Below are 20018 nucleotides of genomic sequence, written 5' to 3'. Positions count from 1 at the left end.
ACTAAGATGTTCTGGGACTTGTAATGCTGTGGTGCCGATGAAGACTGGAGGTCCAAAGGACTAACATGTGCATTAGCAGTTCTGAAACATCACTAAAGGGGATATGATCCCCTGACATAGGTCTGCACTGGAAAATGTGAATGGACCCCAGGTCCTGCTGCGAGGCCAGCACCTCTGATCAGGCTGTAGCGCTGTCCATTACAGTGCAAGGGATTCAGCTCTAGGTCCCCTCATCCATCAGAGGCTGGGACACGTCACAACACTGGAGTACTTAGACCTGTGAGAGCAGGGAAAGTGGGTGCTGCACAGTGGCTTCCCCAGCTGGTCAACTAGATGTAGTAGGGTACACTCAAAGGAGGCGTCCCCTCTCTTCCTGGGGCCAGTGAGGTTCCCAAAGACGTACCTAGACAATGCTGTCTACGAACGGGAGAGCAAAAATCGAAGGAGAACGTAGTTCAGTTTTGTTATCATGGTTTCTGCTGCTCTGTAAAAACATGTCCCTACGGAGTCTCTGGCATCCTGAGTCTTTATTTGGAATTAACTGAGAGTTTTTTCACTCCCTCATCGTCCTGTGCCGACCCCCTTTTCATCTAACCCAGCCAGCACAGCAGTGCCCTTCCTTCCTAAATGTGACCACTGGGTGTCGCCCCAGTGTAATGACTACAGTGTTCTCCCTTCCTGGGGCTGTGAACACTGCAGCCACTGCCGCACTCCAGTCTTTGCCAACCCAGGACATCGAAGACCTGTGCCTAGTCTCTTTTCCTGGCAGGGGTCGGTCCACTATAGGCTGCACACGAGGTGTGAGGTTCTCTGGGGAGCAAAATGCTCCCGCTCACCACCTTTTAATTGAATTGCCTCTCCACTGAGATATAGTCTCTAGGCACCAATTTCTGTGGACTGCGGTATGGCCATCCTAGAGAACAAAATTTGAAGATGACTTCAGGGATTAAGGAGGGGAACAAAGGGGTAGTGAGAGAGAGAGACAGAGGAAAAGGAAAAAAATATGTAAAAAAAAAAAAAAAAAAAAAGCAGAGAGGTGGCCAACAGCGGCTGCTTATCAGTACCAGCTCCTTCACTTTAATAACACTTCTACTAATGCATTTCCAGGATTGTAGATACCTCTCCTCACTCCCCCTCCCAGAAATGTTAATGATATCCACAGGACACTCAGCAGGAAATGAGAACAATCTGGTATTAATACAAGCTGAAACATTCTATGTGCAGATCTGCAAGGCCCAGGCAAGAGGTGACAGTCGTCGCATTTCAAACAGGTTGGGGTTACATAAAGACACCCGATGCACACAGAATGAGGGCAGCACAACCTTGCACCAGGCGAGACAGGACATGTCAGGCTTTAGGCCATGTTGAGAGCTCGCTATCCTTTGATAATGGAAAAGGGTGAGGCTGGGAGGGAGCTTTACCACACTTCCCCTTGCAGTAAGACAGAGGGGGAAAAAAATCCTAGTTTCCTTGTTGTTTAACTGAGACTGAAGCCATTGCTACCATCACTAGATCTGTTTGTTTTTTGTTTTTTTGTTTTTTGAAACCTGGCGAACAAGAAGAGAGAGCTGAGATGAGTCCAGCCTAACACAGCTGCACTTTTCCCAGCAGCTATAAAGAACAGACAACATCCCAGCAGTGCATCCTGAGCACACCTGTCACAACAGCCTCCAGGGAGCACTGAATGATATGCACATGTGTCACTGGTGATCAGGTCAGCTACCACAGCAATGCAGTACATCTTTTGTGTCCACATGTCACTGGTAGCCAGTCCAGGAAGCACAGAGCAACGCTGCAAACCTTGTGCACATGTATCACTGGTGATCAGGAGAGATAGCACAAGGAAAGCTGAACATCTTATACACACATATAACTGGTTATCAGGACAGGTAGCACTGAGCAATGTGGCACACTCTGTGCACATTTATCAATGGTGATCAGGGGAGGTAACGGAGCAATGATGAATACCCTGTGCACACTGTCACTAGTGATCAGGGGAGGTAACGGAGCAATTCTGAACCCCCTGTGCACACTGTCACTAGTGATCAGGGGAGGTAACACGGAGCAATGGCGAACACCCTGTGCACACTGTCACTAGTGATCAGGAGAGATAACACGGAGCAATTCTGAACACCCTGTGCACACTGTCACCAGTGATCAGGGGAGGTAACACGGAGCAATTCTGAACCCCCTGTGCACACTGTCACTAGTGATCAGGGCAGGTAACACGGAGCAATGCTGAACACCCTGTGCACACTGTCACTAGTGATCAGAGGAGGTAACACGGAGCAATGGCGAACACCCTGTGCACACTGTTACTAGTGATCAGGGCAGGTAACACGGAGCAATGCTGAACACCCTGTGCACATTGTCACTAGTGATCAGGGGTGGTAACACAGAGCAATGCTGAACACCCTGTGCACACTGTCACTAGTGATCAGGGGAGGTAACACGGAGCAATGGCGAACACCCTGTGCACACTGTTACTAGTGATCAGGGCAGGTAACACGGAGCAATGCTGAACACCCTGTGCACACTGTCACTAGTGATCAGGGGAGGTAACACGGAGCAATGGCGAACACCCTGTGCACACTATTACTAGTGATCAGGGCAGGTAACACAGAGCAATGCTGAACACCCTGTGCACATTGTCACTAGTGATCAGGGGTGGTAACACAGAGCAATGCTGAACACCCTGTGCACACTGTCACTAGTGATCAGGGGAGGTAACATGGAGCAATGCTGAACACCCTGTGCACACTGTCACTAGTGATCAGGGGAGGTAACATGGAGCAATGCTGAACACCCTGTGCACACTGTCAATAGTGATCAGAGCAGGTAGCACCAAACAATGCTGAACATCATGTACATATATATCATTAGTGATCAAGGCAGGTAGCACTGAGGAATGCTGCACACCTTGTGCATATGTATCACTGGTGATCAGGGCAGGTAACTCTAAGCAGTGCTGCACACCCTGTGCATATCATGATGCAGTGTTGCAGGCTGGGGCGAGTTAACTTCACAGGGTAGTTAATAGATTTTGGTCTGTAGAGGAGAAGAAGAAACAGGCCTGGCAGCTGAAATCACATTAGTGACCCTCAGTGTCCCCCTTTCCTGGGTGCCCCAGTGTAGAGAATGGGGCTGACTGGATAGAGCCAGGTGGTTAGGAGATTTGCCTGTGATAACCAGTACTGAGCTTTCCAGGAATTTACAGCCTGATCACCAGAGCTAAATTTTCCACTACACCATTTAGGGGATGACACTGGGTGGAAATAGGGGAAATATTGGGCGGGGAGATGCTAGGAAGAGGGGATAAAGAAAGCAGGGCATATGGCGGGTGGGGTGAGGTGGGATGGGGTAAGAGATAGAGAGGTACCAGGTGACGCAGGGAAGGGAAGAGACTTCTGGGCAGAGGGGGACAAGAGAGATGGGCGAGAGAATGAGCAGGGCAGATAGAAAAGGAAGAGAGTGTCTCCTCCCTCTGGACCGCTTCTAGTCTTTTTACATCCTTAGCAAGATGCGGCCTCCAAAACTGAACACAATACTCCAGGTGAGGCCTCGCCAGCCACTTGTACAGGGGCATCAACACCTCCTTTCCTCTGCTGGTTACTCCTGTCTTGATACAGCCTAGCATCCTTCTGGCTACAGCCACTACTTTGTCACACTGTTTTTTTTTTTTTTTTTGCTTTAAGGTCCTCAGACATCATCACCCCAAGGTCTGTCTCCTTGTCTGTGCATATCAGCCTCTCACCTCCTAGAACATACAGCTCCCTTGGGTTTCTGCTCCTCAAATGCATCATTTTGCACTTTTTTTGCATTGAATTTTAATTGCCAAGTATTAGACCATTCTAACTTTTGCAGATCTCTTTTCATGTTTTCCATTCCCTCCGGGGTTGTCCACTCTGTTTACAAATCTTGGTATCATCCGCAAAAGGCAAACTTTACCTTTTAATCCTTCGGCAACGTGACTCACAAATATATTGAACAGAATCAGCCCCAGCACCGATCCTTGAGGCACTCCGCTACTCACCTTTCCTTCCTCCGAGTGAATTGCGTTGACCACCACCCTCTGGCATTTGTCTGTCAACCGGTTTTTAATCCAGTTCACCACTTTTGGTCCTAACTCCAGCCTTTCGAGTTTATTCAAGAGCCTTCTATGAGGGACTGTGTCAAAGAATTCAATCAAATTCGTTTGACACGATTTTACCTTTGGTAAAACCATGTTGCTTTGGATCTTGTAATTCATTGGATTCCAGGACATTCACTATCCTTTCCTTCTGCATCGCTTCCATTACTTTTCCAATAACCGAAACGTGGCTTTACCGGCCTGTAGTTTCCCACGTCTTCTCTGACGCCACTTTTGTGAAGAGGGACCGCATCCGCTCTTCTCCAGTCCTGCGGAACCCCTCCCGTCTCCAAGGATTTATTAAACAAATCTTTAAGAGGACCCGCCGGAATCTCTCTAAGCTCCCTCGATGCCCTGGGGTGAATCCCATCCGGTCCCGTGGCTTTGTCCACCTTCAGTTTTTCAAGTTGTTCATAAACGCTTTCTTACCTGTACCTTTACCAGACGATTGCGGTCCCTCTCCAGCATCTTTCAGTCTCATAATTCCATTTCTAGCCTTCCTTCTTTCACTACCGTGTTTCCCCGAAAATAGGACATACCCTCGAAAATAAGACCTAGCAAAGTTTTTCTTTTAAAGCAGGGCCGCCGAGAGCCGGACAAGGCCGTCTTTCCACTTCTGTGGCTTCCCATCCTATCAGCCTCCATTTTGTTAAAGTCAATTATGTTTGAAATCTAGGACTTCGAGTTTTGAGTGGCCGCCCTCCATTCTAGCTGTCATATCTGGGAGAGGAAGGAGTGCTGTCCTGTTCTGTCCCAGTCTTCATGTGAAAAGGCGGGATATAGGGGGACCATCTGGGGGAGGGAAGGAGACATGGATGGGAATCAGGGCAGAAGTCTCCCCATCCTTGGGTTTGGTGGGGGGGGGGGGGGGGGGGAGAGGTTGAGAGTTACTAGCTCCGTGTTTTTCTTATGTCAGAAGTGGGGACCACTAAACTCTGTCATGTGTTTTTGTGTCAGGAATCGGGAGGAAATCCTGGGCCTGGGGTTCCTTCCTCGCTCAGCTTCTTCGGATAGAGCAGTGAAAGAGCTTCTTTTCTGTAGTTCGTTATCCGGATAGTAGCATAAAAAATGGTCCCACTCCGCTTAAATTGCGTGTCCGCCCCAGCACGCTCCAGTAATTTTATTTATTTATTGCATTTGCAGTGCCAAGGTGCTCTGTAAAGGTATTCAACGGCACTATTTGTTTTAATTTTTTTACGCATCTGGATAGTGCTGCTGAATGTCTCACCGATGTTTATCCGGGGAGCAGGTGCTTTTAAATATGAGGCCCATAGCTTTTTTGGTAAGTAATAGATTAGGTTTCTGCGACTGCTTACAGTGAATCTTCTAGCCTTCTCTTTATCTCCATCACCTCTTCAGCTTGTGCTTCTGTCCATTTGCCTCTCCCCTACCAACCTCCTGGGGGTACCACTGAAAAGCGAGGGACCAGTTCAGTTTCGTGTCCCTCTGTAACCTGGTGATGGATTTGGCAGAGGAAAGAGTTAACAGCACTGGAGCTGACGGTGGGGCAGGAGCTTGCAAAACCTGCGGAGAGGTCCGATGCGCTGTTTGTTGGGTGACAGAGTGCAAAGAGAGCAGGGCAGGTATTTCAGTGGGATACAGAGAGGAAGGCTGGGGCCCAGCTTGCAGTGACTGCTTATGTGTAGAAAGGATGTGTGTGTGTGTGGGGGGGGTGACAGACAGGTTTATGCATCAGATGAGATGCACACATACACAGACATGCACCCACACACGGAGCGACTGCCACACACAGTGCCACAGACAGCAGGCCACGCGTTGCACTCACGCACACACAGAGCGACTGGCACACACGGTGCCACAGTCACCAGGCCACGCACATGCACTCATGCACACACAGAGCAACTTACACACATGATGCCACAGTCATCAGGCCACGCACGTACACACAGAGCAACCGACACACAGTCACCAGGCCACGCGCACACAGAGCGACTGACACACACAGTACCATAGTCACCAGGCCACACGCGTGCACTCACGCACACACAGAGCAACTGACACACACGGTACTACAGTCACCAGGCCACATACGTGCACTCACTCACGCACACACAGAGCAACTGACACACACGGTGCTACAGTCACCAGGCCACATACGTGCACTCACTCATGCACACACAGAGCGACTGACACACACGGTGCTACAGTCACCAGGCCACACGCATGCACTCACGCACACACAGAACAACTGACACACACGGTGCTACAGTCACCAGGCCACATACGTGCACTCACTCACGCACACACAGAGCGACTGACACACACGGTGCTACAGTCACCAGGCCACACGCATGCACTCACGCACACACAGAACAACTGACACACACGGTGCCACAGTCACCAGGCCACACGTGTGCACACGCTCATGCACACACAGAGCGACTGACACACATGGTACCATAGTCACCAGGCCACGTGTGTGCACTCATGCACACACAGAGCGACTGACACACACGGTGCTACAGTCACCAGGCCACGCGCGTGCACTCACTCACACACACACACACACACACACACACACACACACACACACACACACACACACCGACTGACACACACGGTACCATAGTCACCAGGCCACACGCGTGCACTCACGCACACACAGAGCGACTGACACACATGGTACCATAGTCACCAGGCCACGTGTGTGCACTCATGCACACACAGAGCGACTGACACACACGGTGCTACAGTCACCAGGCCACACGTGTGCACACGCTCATGCACACACAGAGTGACTGACACACACAGTCCCATAGTCACCAGGCCACACGCGTGCACTCACACACACACAGAGCAACTGACACACACGGTGCTACAGTCACCAGGCCACACGTGTGCACACGCTCATGCACACACAGAGTGACTGACACACACAGTCCCATAGTCACCAGGCCACACGCGTGCACTCACACACACACAGAGCAACTGACACACACGGTGCCACAGTCACCAGGCCACGCGCACACACACAGAGCAGTGCTAGAGAGCTGCAAGTGATAGAAGCACAAACCCTCTCCTTTCCCACCCGTCTGCCACTTAGCTGCATCTGTGAATAGATGAAGGATTCACATCAAGTGCTGCATCTGGCAGTACAGAACACGGATCACTAGTCCTGGTCTGTGCGAGAAAAGGGAAAAAAAAGGAAAAGTTTATGACTTATTATTTTGCTTTATTATTTTTTCTTCTGGCCTTAACCTGCCTTTTTCTTAAAATAATTCAGGAACCAGTCTCAACAAAAACAGTAAAGATTTCTGCTCGATCCCTGAGGTAGAAAAATGTTTTTAAAAGGTTTGCCTAAGTGACCGCGGCTGGTATTGTGAACTGTAGTGCATGAGGGTGCTGCAATGCTGTTTGTAATTGGAAATATGCCAGAGAGACTCCCTTGTGTAAATTAGGATTCTTGTGGCCCGGAGGAGGTTTTCACAAACAGGGCAGGAGGGGACTGCTTTAAAAGGGGTACATGTTTGTTTCTTCCAAAGTAATTGAAGATAATAAGAGTTCAGAGCAAAAAATAAGAGACCCAAGAGTATGACTGGTGAAGAAGACAAGCCAGGAACTCGGGCTGACATTTGGGAGATAATAAATTTTTCCAACGCACTCAAGCACTGAGGAGGAAGATTTTATAATCGTAATGAACTTGTGCAGAGGTTAAGAAGGAGAGCATTCCTTAGTGAAGTTTTCTAAGGCAAGAGTGGATTTAACCCTTTCCAATCTAGCCCAATTTAGATGAAAAAATGTACTTCGAAGTCACCTGAACATCTGGTGAGGGGGCGGGTTTGTTACCCCCTGTCTTTGAATCCTACCCCTCTTCCCTTCTCTCCAGACAGTTCTGGGTCACCCTCACTCAAGTTCTGGAATGGCAGCCTCCTCCAAGGAGCATTCTCCATGTTCTTCATTGACCAGCTGGGGGCAGTCATGAGTGAAAGATTCAGCTTCAGGTCTTCTGTACCACCCTGCGCAGTGTTGCAGCCTATTAGACCAAGGAGGTTTCATTGACAGGAACCAGCGTCACATGACAAGACTGAAGCAGTCTACACCTAAGGAGGTTTAATTGCTTTGGTATGCAACTGCCGCCATATTGATACACTCAAAATATATTACTTTGTATGGCAGCAAGCTCTACCTATTGGCTTCAAGTCAGATAATGGGCCAAGTACTCCCCGCCGTCTCCTGTCAATTAAACCTTGTTGTGTTAGACGCTCAAAGTTACCCAGTTCCAAGATGGAGCTTTTTCGTCAGTCCAGGCTTTCTGAAAAGCCTGTGTTGATGTGTTAAGGGACCTGCATCATGGATTTCAGTTGGTAGAAACAAGAACTATAAATCCTACAATGCTTTGGAATGTGAGTTCAAAACCAGGATTGGCCAAAACGTTTCACTGCTGGAACTGGGTAACTTGGCAGCTCTAGATACTGCAGACTGTTGTAGGGATGGCCAAGTTACCCAGTTCCAGGAGGGAGACTTTTTGGCCAGTCCTGTTTTTTGATCTCACATCTCAAAACACTGTGTGGGATTTGTAGTCCCTGATTCCTATCCATTGAAATTGTAATGCATCAGGATTAGTTTGGCAAGAATCCAGGACTGGCTTAGAATCTCCCTCCTGGAACTGGGTAAGTTGAAAGCTCTTCAAAATTCGCTTGAACTTTCTCCCCATTTTTGTCAGTGGTGAAACGTTTATGGCATTCCTACAATATTTCTCTCAAAATTCAAAATCTCCAAAATAAACATATCTTTAGAGCAGTGGTTCTGAACCCTGTCCAGAGAGAACACCAGCCAGTCAGGTTTTCAGGATATCCACAATGGATATGCTGCATGAGATAAATTTGCATGTGATAGAGGCATTTTGTATCCAAATCTCTTTTAAGCAATGGTTCCCAAACCCGGTCCTGAAGGCACCCCATCCAGTCAGGTTTTCAGGATATCCACAATAAATATTTATGAGAGAGACTGCATGTATTGCCTCCTTAGTATGCAAATCTCTCTCATGAATATTCATTGTGGATATCCTGAAAACTTGACTGGCTGGGGTGCCTCCAGGACCTGCTTTGGGAACCACTGCTCTTATGCATATTCATTAATGGTAATCCTGAAAACCTGACTGGCTAGGTATGCTTCTAGAAGAGGGCTCAAAATCGCAGCCTTAGAGGATAAGTTCTATGTGAGCAATTGTTGTTGACTTTTGTGGACATGTGACCCACTGATGTGTGTGGGGTGAGGGGGGGGATCAAGATGGTTTGATAAGAGGAGACAGCATGATGTCACAAAGACGAAGCCGGTCTCCACCCAAGGAGGTTTTAATTCTTCTCAGTGCAGCAGCTGCCATCTTGGTACACCCAAAATTGATAGGGCAACCAGCTCCGCCTATTGGCTTCAGCGCACATAATGGGTCAGATAGTCTCATGTCATCTCCTGTTATCAAACCTCCTTGGTTGATGGGAAGTTAATTAATGTTTACAGATGTGACTGCTACTGAATTGTGGGACTGTGGCAGAGCCCAGGGGGACAATGTGATTGCTGTGTTTTCATCCTTCTCTCCCAGCAAGGGTGCTCCCTGATTTTCACTTCAGGAGACCTCGTTGCTCTTCAGTGACCATGTGATAGGTTCAGGAGGGGGGGACTGAGCGGATCTGACTTTCTCCTGTCCCATTTTAAGTGTGACTGTAACGATGTTCTCTGTCGTTCTCAGAGATGCCAATTTCCCAGTTTCAGGCTGGAGATTTTGGGAAAGTGCTGGATTTCTGAGAACCTCATCCTGGTGCATTATGGGACTTGAAGCCCTGATTTCAAAATCCCACACTGCTTTGTAATGTAAGTTCAAAAACCAGGACTGGGTCATAAAGTCTCCAGCCTGGAGGTTTTCAAGTTTATTCAGCACTTTCTATCCCGTTCATCAAGTAAATGTCTGAGTGGCTTACAATCTGATTTGATGGGGAGAGGAGAGGATACCAACAACAAAACTTAGGGTAAGGGGAGGAACACTGGAACTGGGTAACTTTTTTTTTTTTTTTTTTAACCTTCAAATCATCTTTATTGAAAAAGTTCCAGTGTAGCAAGATGAAAAGATAACTAGGTAAACTTGGCGTCTCTGAGTTCTGTTTCCCTACAGAAGACTTTTAAGTTTAAATTTTTTTCATGAGTACTTCCATGTGATATTGTGCCAAGATTGAGGGGAGCAGGTGGAGCCAATTGTGATAGGACACAAGGGACGGAGTATGATTAGTGGGAGATTTTGTTTTTACTGTTTATCTCTGTGCCCTGTGCTACAGCTCCTCTGGCACCTCTGATTTCTATCTCCCTCTCTCTGTTTACCCGCAGGCCTGTTGTGCAGGGAAATAAGTTCTGAAAACAAAATTCTGGGAGAAGGTTACCTAGATATAGCCCGCCTTTGTGTGCAAAACCATTCCGTGGGGGTCAGGGAGGTGAGCCTGTTAGAGGTCTGCAGTCTCCTGGCTGCAGCATTTCTAGGTCAAACCCTGCTTCACACAGGGTGGCCTGGTAGTGGGCAAAGGGCCATGAAAAGAGAGGGGGAAAGGATCCTGCCAAGCAGTTCCCGAACGGGAGAAGCTTAAGCAGCTGGTCAGCCAGAGCAGCAGCTTCTGCCAGGCCGACTGCCGTCCTTGGGAGGAGCTGGGAACTGCCACAGGCCTGCAGCCTGGCCTGGAAGCTCGGGGTTGGGGGGGGGGGGGGGAGGCTAGTTCATCTGTTAGACAGAGTGGGGTGGATTGTCACATTCATAGGGGAAAATCAGACTTAACAAAAGCAAAACTGGAGAGGCCTAGAGAATGCAAGCCTTTGAATTCTTCCCATCTTCTTTTCACAGATAACAAGCCCCAGCCATGCAGTCTTTTCGAGAAAGGTGTGGTTTCCATGGCAACCAGCCGAACTACCAGCAGGTTTCACAAGATTCATCACGCCTGGAGAATTACAGGCATCAAAGTCAGCCGGGGCTGAACTGTGAGCGCCAGAGGCTGGTGGCCAAGGAGTACTACAATCAGCAGTCCTACCAAGGGTATGAAAACAGAGCCGCCGAGAAGTATCACAGGGGCAACAAGCAATTACCTGGCCAGCAGCTACAAGGCCGGCCCGCGTTCTCGAACTATGGCATCCAGGAGAACAAAAGCTATTCGGCAGCACAGTACTCTGGGGAGGAGAGTCTACAGAACTGGGGGGCCTCTCAGCAACAGACTTTGGTTGGGGACTTGGCAAAGTACGAAGCAGAGCTGATGAAAAAGGCCGCTGCTGGTCCCTCTAGCAGTCAGCAGTATCAGGAGCAAGCTGCCCAGCTGTCATTCAGAGCCCATTCCCTTCACCTCCCTCAGCAGTCCACTGTGCCATACCCCAAGCTTCAGCGGCAGAAGATCCAAAACGATGTCTCAGCCCCTCCCATGCCCTTTTCCCAAAGTACTCACTTCACACAGCACTCCCAGACATTTCCGGCCTCCCTGACGTATTCCTCTGCTCCAGGGGCTACGCAGAGCGTCCACTCCTATAAAAGCTGCACAGCCCCATCCAACCAGCACCATGAACAGGTGCTTCCAAATGCTACCATGGCCCCAGGCCAAAGAGTGCAGAGCCTCCATGGCTATCAGCCAAACAGGATCGGATATGACCAGCCCCAACCACAGCAGCAGCAGCCCTTGCCAAGCAGACATCATGGGCAAGAAACGATTCATTATCAAAATCTTACAAAATATCAACATTATAACCAGCCAGGCCAAACCTATTGCCAGTCAGAAGCTCCTGTGCGGACCCCAGAGCAATACTACCAGACATTTAGTCCTGGCTCAAGCCATTCACCAGCCCGGTCAGTAGGTAGATCCCCATCATATAGCTCCACACCTTCTCCACTGATGCCAAACCTCGAGAACTTCCAGTACAACCAACAGCCTCTCAATAGCGGAGCGTTCCCGGCAGGCATTGCAGAGCATAGTCACTTTATGCCACTGTTGAATCCTTCCCCCACAGATACATCCAGTCCAGACCCTCAGTCCGGGAATTGTAAAAACTTACGGAAGGACAAGATTGCAGAGAAGCTGCTGTCTGATCTCAATCTGCAAAGCCTAACCGCGTTAACTTCTCAAGTGGACAACATCTCCAACGCTGTCCAACTTCTTTCCAAAGCTGGGATGCCTCAAAAGAAGAACATTAAAAATCCTGCCAGAACACCAGAGCAGCTAAAAGGCCAGCACTGCAGTCCAGAGAGCAGTACATACTCTGCCGAACAAATAGGGACACCCCAGTCAGTTCACACCGAAGCCCTTGATGCTGATTACCTCAGTGGCTCTGAAGACCAACTGGAAAGGAGCTACCTTTATTGCAGTTCAAGTAGGAGTCCAGCAAGGGCCAGCAACTGCAAGACCAAGCCCGAGTCTGTATCTACCTGTTCCTTGACTTCACCAGATGACATGTCCACCAAGTCAGATGATTCCTTCCAGAGCATCAATGCCACGCTACCTTTGGAAACGTTGGCCAAGTATGTGAGCAATGAGAGGGAATGTCCCCAGTTAATAGTGGGTTCTCTGTCTCAGGAGGATCTGTCCTCGGAAATGATTGCCCTTCAAGAGGCAATTGACAATGACAAGGCAGGAAAAGTGTGGAGTAGCTCATCTGACTTAGAAAAAAATGACTCCATAAAATCCCCTTTGCACTTAGAGAATCATAGATCATGTCTGGACCCCTCAGCACAGAGTTCCTGGTCCAACCAAGGGGATACTGCTGCAGTTACTGAGGCTTTAAAACTAGACAAACCCCCAATAAAAAGCAACTGTAAGGATTTTAGTGAGGGGCCTTACGAGAACGCTCAAGTACAGTTCCCAGCGGCTGAGACCAAGAGTGTCCAGATGGTGGCAAGCGCTCCTTCCTCTTCTGCTGGCTTCAGTGGCTATTCAAACACCACAGCAAACTCCATGTGTTCCAAGACCACAGACCATTTTGTCTGGCCAGACAAGAGCATTGAGTCCTGCTTGAGGTGGAAAGAGCTGCAGCTGGGCCTGAACTCCTCAGACCTTCCAAAGGGTTTGTTTCAGAGCAAGTTTGTTGGGTCTGACAAAGAGAAAAAAAATGCCTGCCATTTAATCTTCCAGGGTGATGACCCACCGATGGACATTGAACCAAGCGAAGACTTCAACAAGGAAGAGAAGGAGGGAGAGAACTTATCTTACAGGGAAGACAGCAAAGCTGATGATAGTGAACTATGGCTTGAGGACACTAGACAGTGCTGTGACAGTGATGAGTTTCAAGAGATCTCGATGATAGCATCTCCAGACCTGAAAGAGTCTGATCTAGAACCCGAAGACTATTCACCTTTGTGTGACTTGACCAGCTTGGAGAGGAAGTCGGTGATTTATGAAGCATCTCTTCCCAAGTCTTCAGAGAAAACGCCTGCAGTGTCTTCCAAGGACGGCCAGGAAGCTGCATCAGAAAGCGTGAATGCAGAGGAGAAAGAAAACGCGATTCCTTCCCCTGATCTGTCTGGCCAGTCTGTGATTCTCTTGGGTCCAGCAGTAGGCACTGACTCCAAGGTGAAGAGCTGGTTTGAATCTTCCCTGCCTCATATGAATCCTGAAGAAGAAACAGGAGGGAATGAAGAGACGGATGTTGAGAAAGCAGAAGATCAGGATGCCACCCTGCCTGTGCCATTGAAGAGTCAGACAGCACCTGAAAACACCTCACAGATAATGGCAGAGGAACTCTTAAAGGGTAAATCTCTTCGCTCCAAGAGAATTCCCTGCAGGTTGTTAGAGGGAGATGAGTGCAGAGAACCATTGCAGACCTCGGTGGAAGACCTACAGGCAGCCGATGATCCAGATGACAAAGGCAGAGTCCCGGAGATCCAGTCAGAACCAACTCTATGTAAAAGCTCACATGAGCAAACTACTAAAGTAACTTTTGAAGACTTACCAGCCAGGATGTGCACTCGCTCCATCTCAGCTTCGGCTGACTCTAAAGCACATGGCCCACTGAGTGGACTAAAAGCGTCCCATCAAGACAAGTTAGCCAAAAGAGGCACATTCATTAGGAAGCAGAAAGTTGGGTTTATAGCAGGGAAACGGACCAGGAAAGTGACTCCAAAAGCAATCCAGACTTCCAGTGATCAGAATGATTTCCCAGTCCCCAATGTGGTGCAGCAGAACAGTGACCCCGCTGAACAGGACACCAAAGACACGGATCCAAAAAATTTTACTGTGAAAGACCAGAGGTCTATGATTCTGAGATCCAGAACCAGGACTCAGGAGCTCTTTCATGTGAGTAAGAGGAGAGAGAAACGGACAGGGGACAGCAGACAGAAACACCTTAGAACAGCCAAAAAAACCATTCCCAACAATCATGTTTCATCTGCTGCTTTCAAGATTCCTGCTCCCAGCGCCCCAAAAGCAGGGAAAGGAAGCAAGAGGGTGAAGCTGCCCAGATCTGGAGCCGGCATTGGTGGGAAAATGGCGGAGCGCCCTCTGCACTCCCTGAAAAGAAAAGCAGCTTTCGTTTCTCCAATACCTGCAAAGAAAAGAAGTTTAATCTTGAGGAGTGCAAGCACAAAGGAGGAGAAATCGGAGGCCCCGCCCAGTCTGTTTAAAAAAATGCCATTGTCAAAAAAGGAGAAAGCTAAGCTTCCTGTGAGGAAATCCTGTGAAGTCACTTTAAAAAGCCAAGTGGTCAAAGGCTCACCTGATGGGTGCATTAAATTCTCTTCTCGGGCTGCATTCCAGGGACCCGTGAAGACTAAAGTGTTACCACCACGGAAGGGCCGAGGCCTCAAACTGGAAGCGATTGTGCAAAAAATTGCATCGCCTAATCTAAAGAAGTTTGCCTGTACCACTGCTAGTGCCACTGCTGCCACCTTAGCTGCTGTCGGTACCGCAGTCCACAGTAGTACCTTCAAGAATGCCACATCAGAGACAGAGCGAGCCATCAAGATGGAGGACGTCAGGCCAGTGAACCAGGACCCAGTACAAAAAGCTTTTGTGGCTAAAGGACCAGAGCAGTCATGCAGAAATTCAACAAAGAGATCATTCAAAGGAAGGCCAGTGAGTGGTAGGAAATTACCCTCTGACTGTCACAAGGCCGAAACCTACTCACCTCCGGAGACAGTGCAGCAGAGCATTGAAACCGTCAGTGTTGGACCCAAGAGGAGGAGTAGGAAAGGGAAGCCCGTTGTTCTCAGCAATGCCAAAACCATACAGGATACCCCTGTACGTGTATCTCCCTCTGCTCACTCAATTCCTAAGGAAGGAGTAGTGTCGGGAAAAACCTTAGCTGGGTATTTAAAAGACAGGCCTGGAGAAGGTAAACAGCCAAAGACCGGAGACCAGCAGCTTCTGTCTGAAAAAGTAGAAGGGAGGTGTTCTCAAACTCGGGCGCAGAAGCGAGTCAATCACGCCAGCTTCAATGGCTATTCCAAGAGGCAAAGGAAAAGCCTGTCATGGAAGAAGTCTAACAGCAGGTCCCGGAGGAGGCGTCAGGCCCCACTGGTTAATCCCATCGAGCCGGAAATTAAGCTGAAATACGTGTCATGCAAGCCTCTGCGGGTGGACAACCGAGCCAAGCCCTTTGTCCCCTACATTCGGGTTGAAAAGAAAAATGAGTTCACCACGAGCTGTGACATCATCAACTCCCTGGGGGAGGAGTCCAGATTTCACTTGGAGCAAGGCTCAGCACTGGCTGGTGCCCCAGCCACTAAGATCACCCTGCCCCCCTCCACCGTAATGCAGCTGGGGCCATTGGTGTCCAAGACCTTAAATACTAGCTGTATTGTGTGTTGCCTGTGCCGGAACCCTGCCAATTACAGAGACCTCGGAGACCTCTGTGGGCCTTATTACCCTGAGGACTGTCTGCCAAAAAAGAAATCAAAGACCAAGGACAGGGTGAGGGCAGACAGCCAAGGAGGAGAAGTGGCACAGCCCCAGTCCGCAGACAGAACATTCAAAGTGGCAGATAGTAACTGTACCATCAACGGGAAACAGCCCAAGATGGACAATACCTGTGCTGACACCAGCAAGCAGAGCAGCCTCCGATCCAGTACGAGGGGCATGTTCAGAAAACTGCAGAGCTGTTACTGTTGCAGCAGGAAGGCTGAGGGTGAGGAGGCCGAGAAGCCCAAGAGGCATCAGTGCAGCAAAGCATCCGAGCCCCTACTTCAAGAGCCCCTGGTGGAGACGCAGGAGCACTGGGTGCACGAGGCCTGTACTGTATGGGCCAGTGGGGTTTTTCTCATAGCTGGCAAGCTATATGGACTCAAAGAGGCCATCGAGATGGCTGCTGACGTGGTAAGTTTGTTCTCATGAGGATTGCTGTACCATGTTCTTCAGAATGTCTGTATATTGGGACTGTTTAACTCAGTTGTGTTGCTTAATTCTCCTCGCTTGCATAGGTAGCACACAGCCAACTTTTTGTCCCACATCAAGGCAACCAGGGGCAGAAGTAGAGGGTTTGTTTGGCCTCCTTAACCAAACAGGTGTTCTGCTGCCCCTGTTAGCTTGGCCAAAGTCCAAACACTTTTATGTCCCCAGTAAGGTCCAGTCGAACAGAGTTAACCCCTTATATTGTACAGGTTTTCAGTCCCGGCCAAAAAGCCAAGAAAAGGTTGTCCTTAGCTTACGGCTCAGACCTTACATTTGCTCTTAGACCAATATCTGAGAAGGTCACGTCTCCCCAGTTTACCAGTTAATTCTTTACTTTCAAAAGCATTTCTACGGGTAAATCAGTGCGTCATCTGCAGGGACAGGGCCAGCTCACCACATTTTGGGTGCTCTGAGCCAACTTTTGCTTTTGTGCTCCCATCTCGGGGGCCAGACTTGAGGTATGAACCGTGCAGATGTTGGGGGTCATACTGTGAGAATGAGACCACACTGGACGGTATCTTTTGTTGTCTGCCATTTTGTTTTTTTTCAGTGAGGTTGGTCCTGGTCTCTCTCTGCTTTATCTCCCCAGCCTCATCTACTGTCTCCCGTTGATAAACTGGCCCCCTCCTTTGCGTTTCACTTTTCCCATATCTCTCTGTCCCTTTCAACTGCCTCCCAACTCCTCCAGATACCTCGGACTATCTCCCCTCCCCATTTTCCTGCACTCATTGTCAGAGCCCTGGTTGTACTCATCACCCAGTCACCTAGTCCCTGTTGTTCTCCCGATTCCTGCTCAGTCGCTGAGACCCCCAATGTTCCTCCAGCTAATTCTCAAATCTCCACTCTTTCCTGAGTGCCTACTCATAATCCCACCCAATTCCCGAGTCCGCACTTACACTCAGTTTTAGTCTGCTGTCTTCTGTTGTCCTACCAGTCTGTGTATCCACTTGTCTCACTGCTCTCCTTCATCCTCGTATCTCCAGTATCTGCTCTCCTGTTTCCTTCTCCACTTTCCTAAACATACATTGCTCCTACCTCTTCCCCATACCTGTTTTTCTCAGTCCCTAGCCATTTCTTCTACATACGTTCTTGCTTCTCCCTCCACCCCCTATGGTATCTGTTCTCCACTCCCTTCTTCCAGCTTGAACATCACTTCTCCCAGCCCCTCGACTTAGCCCCCTTCTCCCAGCCCCCTTCCTTTTCCCAGCCTCCCAGGATCAGCCTCCTTCTCTCAACTCACAACCCTCCCCATCCCCCAGTATCCGGTTCCAGCTACCTGCCCCAGCAGTGGTAGCATCTTCTTCTGTTCCCATGGCTGTGCTGTTACTGTGCTCCCTCTGCCGCGGTCTATACGGGATGTGAGGAACAGTAATAGCACAGCCACGGGAGAGCAGGAAAATAATTCCGCCACTATGAAAAGCGAACTACTGAGACAGGCTTTAGGTACCTTTCAGCTTTGCCACCCAGAGCCACCATGTCCTCATGAGCTTGTCTCTTAAGCTAGTTCTGCATAGTTACTGCACAGTGCAAAGAGAGGTCAAAGTGCAGAAGGTGTTCTGTGCATGAGAGGATACACATTTGGTGGGTGAGTGCCTTACTACGTGGTGCCTGGTGACATCTGTTACAGGACAGCTTGTGATTCGTGCTTGTGTTTTCACCTGTGTTTGTACAAAGAAGTGCTTTGGATGTTTTGTGATTATTCCTATAACCACAAAATGAGAAAACAACTTCAGCACTGTTCCTTTAGGGGGAAATTTTCAAATAACCCAAGTAGCTATTGAGGCATCTATATTAGGAAAATATTCAAAGAGGAACTTTGCACACTGTTTCTCTTGAATCTTAGCACCTCCTTGGTATGCACATTTAAAACCTCCATGTACTTTGCATCTGTTGCTTGCTCAGGCCTTTACATCTGCTGCTTGTTCAGGCCCTTCACATCTGCTGCTTGTTTAGGCCCTTCACATCTGCTGCTTGTTCAGGCCCTCACACCTGCTGCTTGTTCAGGCCCTTCACATCTGCTGCTTGTTCAGGCCCTCACATCTGCTGATTGTTCAAGCCTTCACATCTACTACTTGTTCAGGCCTTCACATCTACTACTTGTTCAGGCCTTCACATCCACTGCTTGTTCAGGCCCTTCACATCTGCTGCTTGCTCAGGCCTTTACATCTGCTGCTTGTTCAGGCCCTCACATCTGCTGCTTGTTCAGGCCCTCACATCTGCTGATTGTTCAAGCCTTCACATCTACTACTTGTTCAGGCCTTCACATCCACTGCTTGTTCAGGCCCTCACATCTTCTGATTGTTAAGCCCTTCACACCTGCTGCTTGTTCAGGCCCTTACACCTGCTGCTTGTTCAGGCCCTCACATCTGCTGCTTGTTCAGGCCCTCACATCTGCTGCTTGTTCAAGCCTTCACATCTGCTGATTGTTCAAGCCTTCACATCTACTACTTGTTCAGGCCTTCACATGCACTGCTTGTTCAGGCCCTTACACCTGCTGCTTGTTCAGGCCCTTCACATCTGCTGCTTGTTCAGGCCCTCACATCTGCTGATTGTTCAAGCCTTCACATCTACTACTTGTTCAGGCCCTCACATCTGCTGATTGTTCAAGCCTTCACATCTACTACTTGTTCAGGCCTTCACATCCACTGCTTGTTCAGGCCCTCACATCTTCTGATTGTTAAGGCCTTCACATCTGCTGCTTGTTCAGGCCCTCACATCTGCTGATTGTTCAAGCCTTCACATCCACTAGTTGTTCAGGCCCTCACATCTGCTGCTTGTTCAAGCCTTCACATCTGCTGATTGTTCAAGCCTTCACATCTACTACTTGTTCAGGCCTTCACATCTACTGCTTGTTCAGGCCCTCACATCTGCTGCTTGTTCAGGCCCTCACATCTGCTGCTTGTTCAGGCCCTCACATCTGCTGCTTGTTCAGACCCTCACATCTGCTGCTTGTTCAGGCCTTCACATCTACTGCTTGTTCAGGCCCTCACATCTGCTGCTTGTTCAGGCCTTCACATCCACTGCTGCTTGTTCAGGCCCTCACATCTGCTCATTGTTCAGGCCCTCACATCTGCTCATTGTTAAGGCCTTCACATCTGCTGATTGTTCAGGCCCTTACACCTGCTGCTTGTTCAAGCCCTCATATCTGCTGCTTGTACAGGCCTTCAGATCTGCTGCTTGTTCAGGCCCTCACATCTGCTGATTGTTCAGGCAGCAGAGTTGAGGATGCATTGTGTGCATACAGTATATTTGAAGATTGAACATATATACACTGTTTTGCTCTCCAGACCTCAATGCCCATGAGTTTGCTTGCCTTTTTATAACATGTCTTAAGTGCTTACACTATGGAGGCTGCACATGCTTCTAGGCACATTTGAAAAAGGCCTTTTCACCTTGGGTCCATGGGAAATTTTCCCTCTTCTCTGGATAGGTGAGTAGGACTGAGCTGGAAGGTGCAGAACAGAAACATGTAGACAGACTGGAGAAGATTCCAAATAGCAGAGACCAAAAGGAAGAGAACTGATGAGACCTGG

At 49.0% G+C, this 20018-nt stretch overlaps 1 protein-coding gene across 2 annotated transcripts in view; it reads left to right on the top strand.

Annotated features, from left to right (window-relative positions):
- The window catches only part of RAI1 (retinoic acid induced 1), a 319360-nt gene that overhangs the window by 281647 nt on the left and 17695 nt on the right, over positions 1–20018 (top strand). For both annotated transcript variants that reach the window (XM_030212755.1, XM_030212756.1), the window contains one exon: positions 10971–16410. In XM_030212755.1, coding sequence (XP_030068615.1) covers positions 10987–16410 — 5424 coding nt within the window. In that variant the 5' untranslated portion in view covers positions 10971–10986. The remainder of the gene's footprint in view (positions 1–10970; positions 16411–20018) is intronic.

Source organism: Microcaecilia unicolor, chromosome 8 (genome assembly GCF_901765095.1).
Source record: "Microcaecilia unicolor chromosome 8, aMicUni1.1, whole genome shotgun sequence".
NCBI lineage: Eukaryota > Metazoa > Chordata > Amphibia > Gymnophiona > Siphonopidae > Microcaecilia > Microcaecilia unicolor.
Note: the sequence above shows the minus strand (reverse complement) of the source record. Positions and strands in the feature narration are given on the sequence as shown.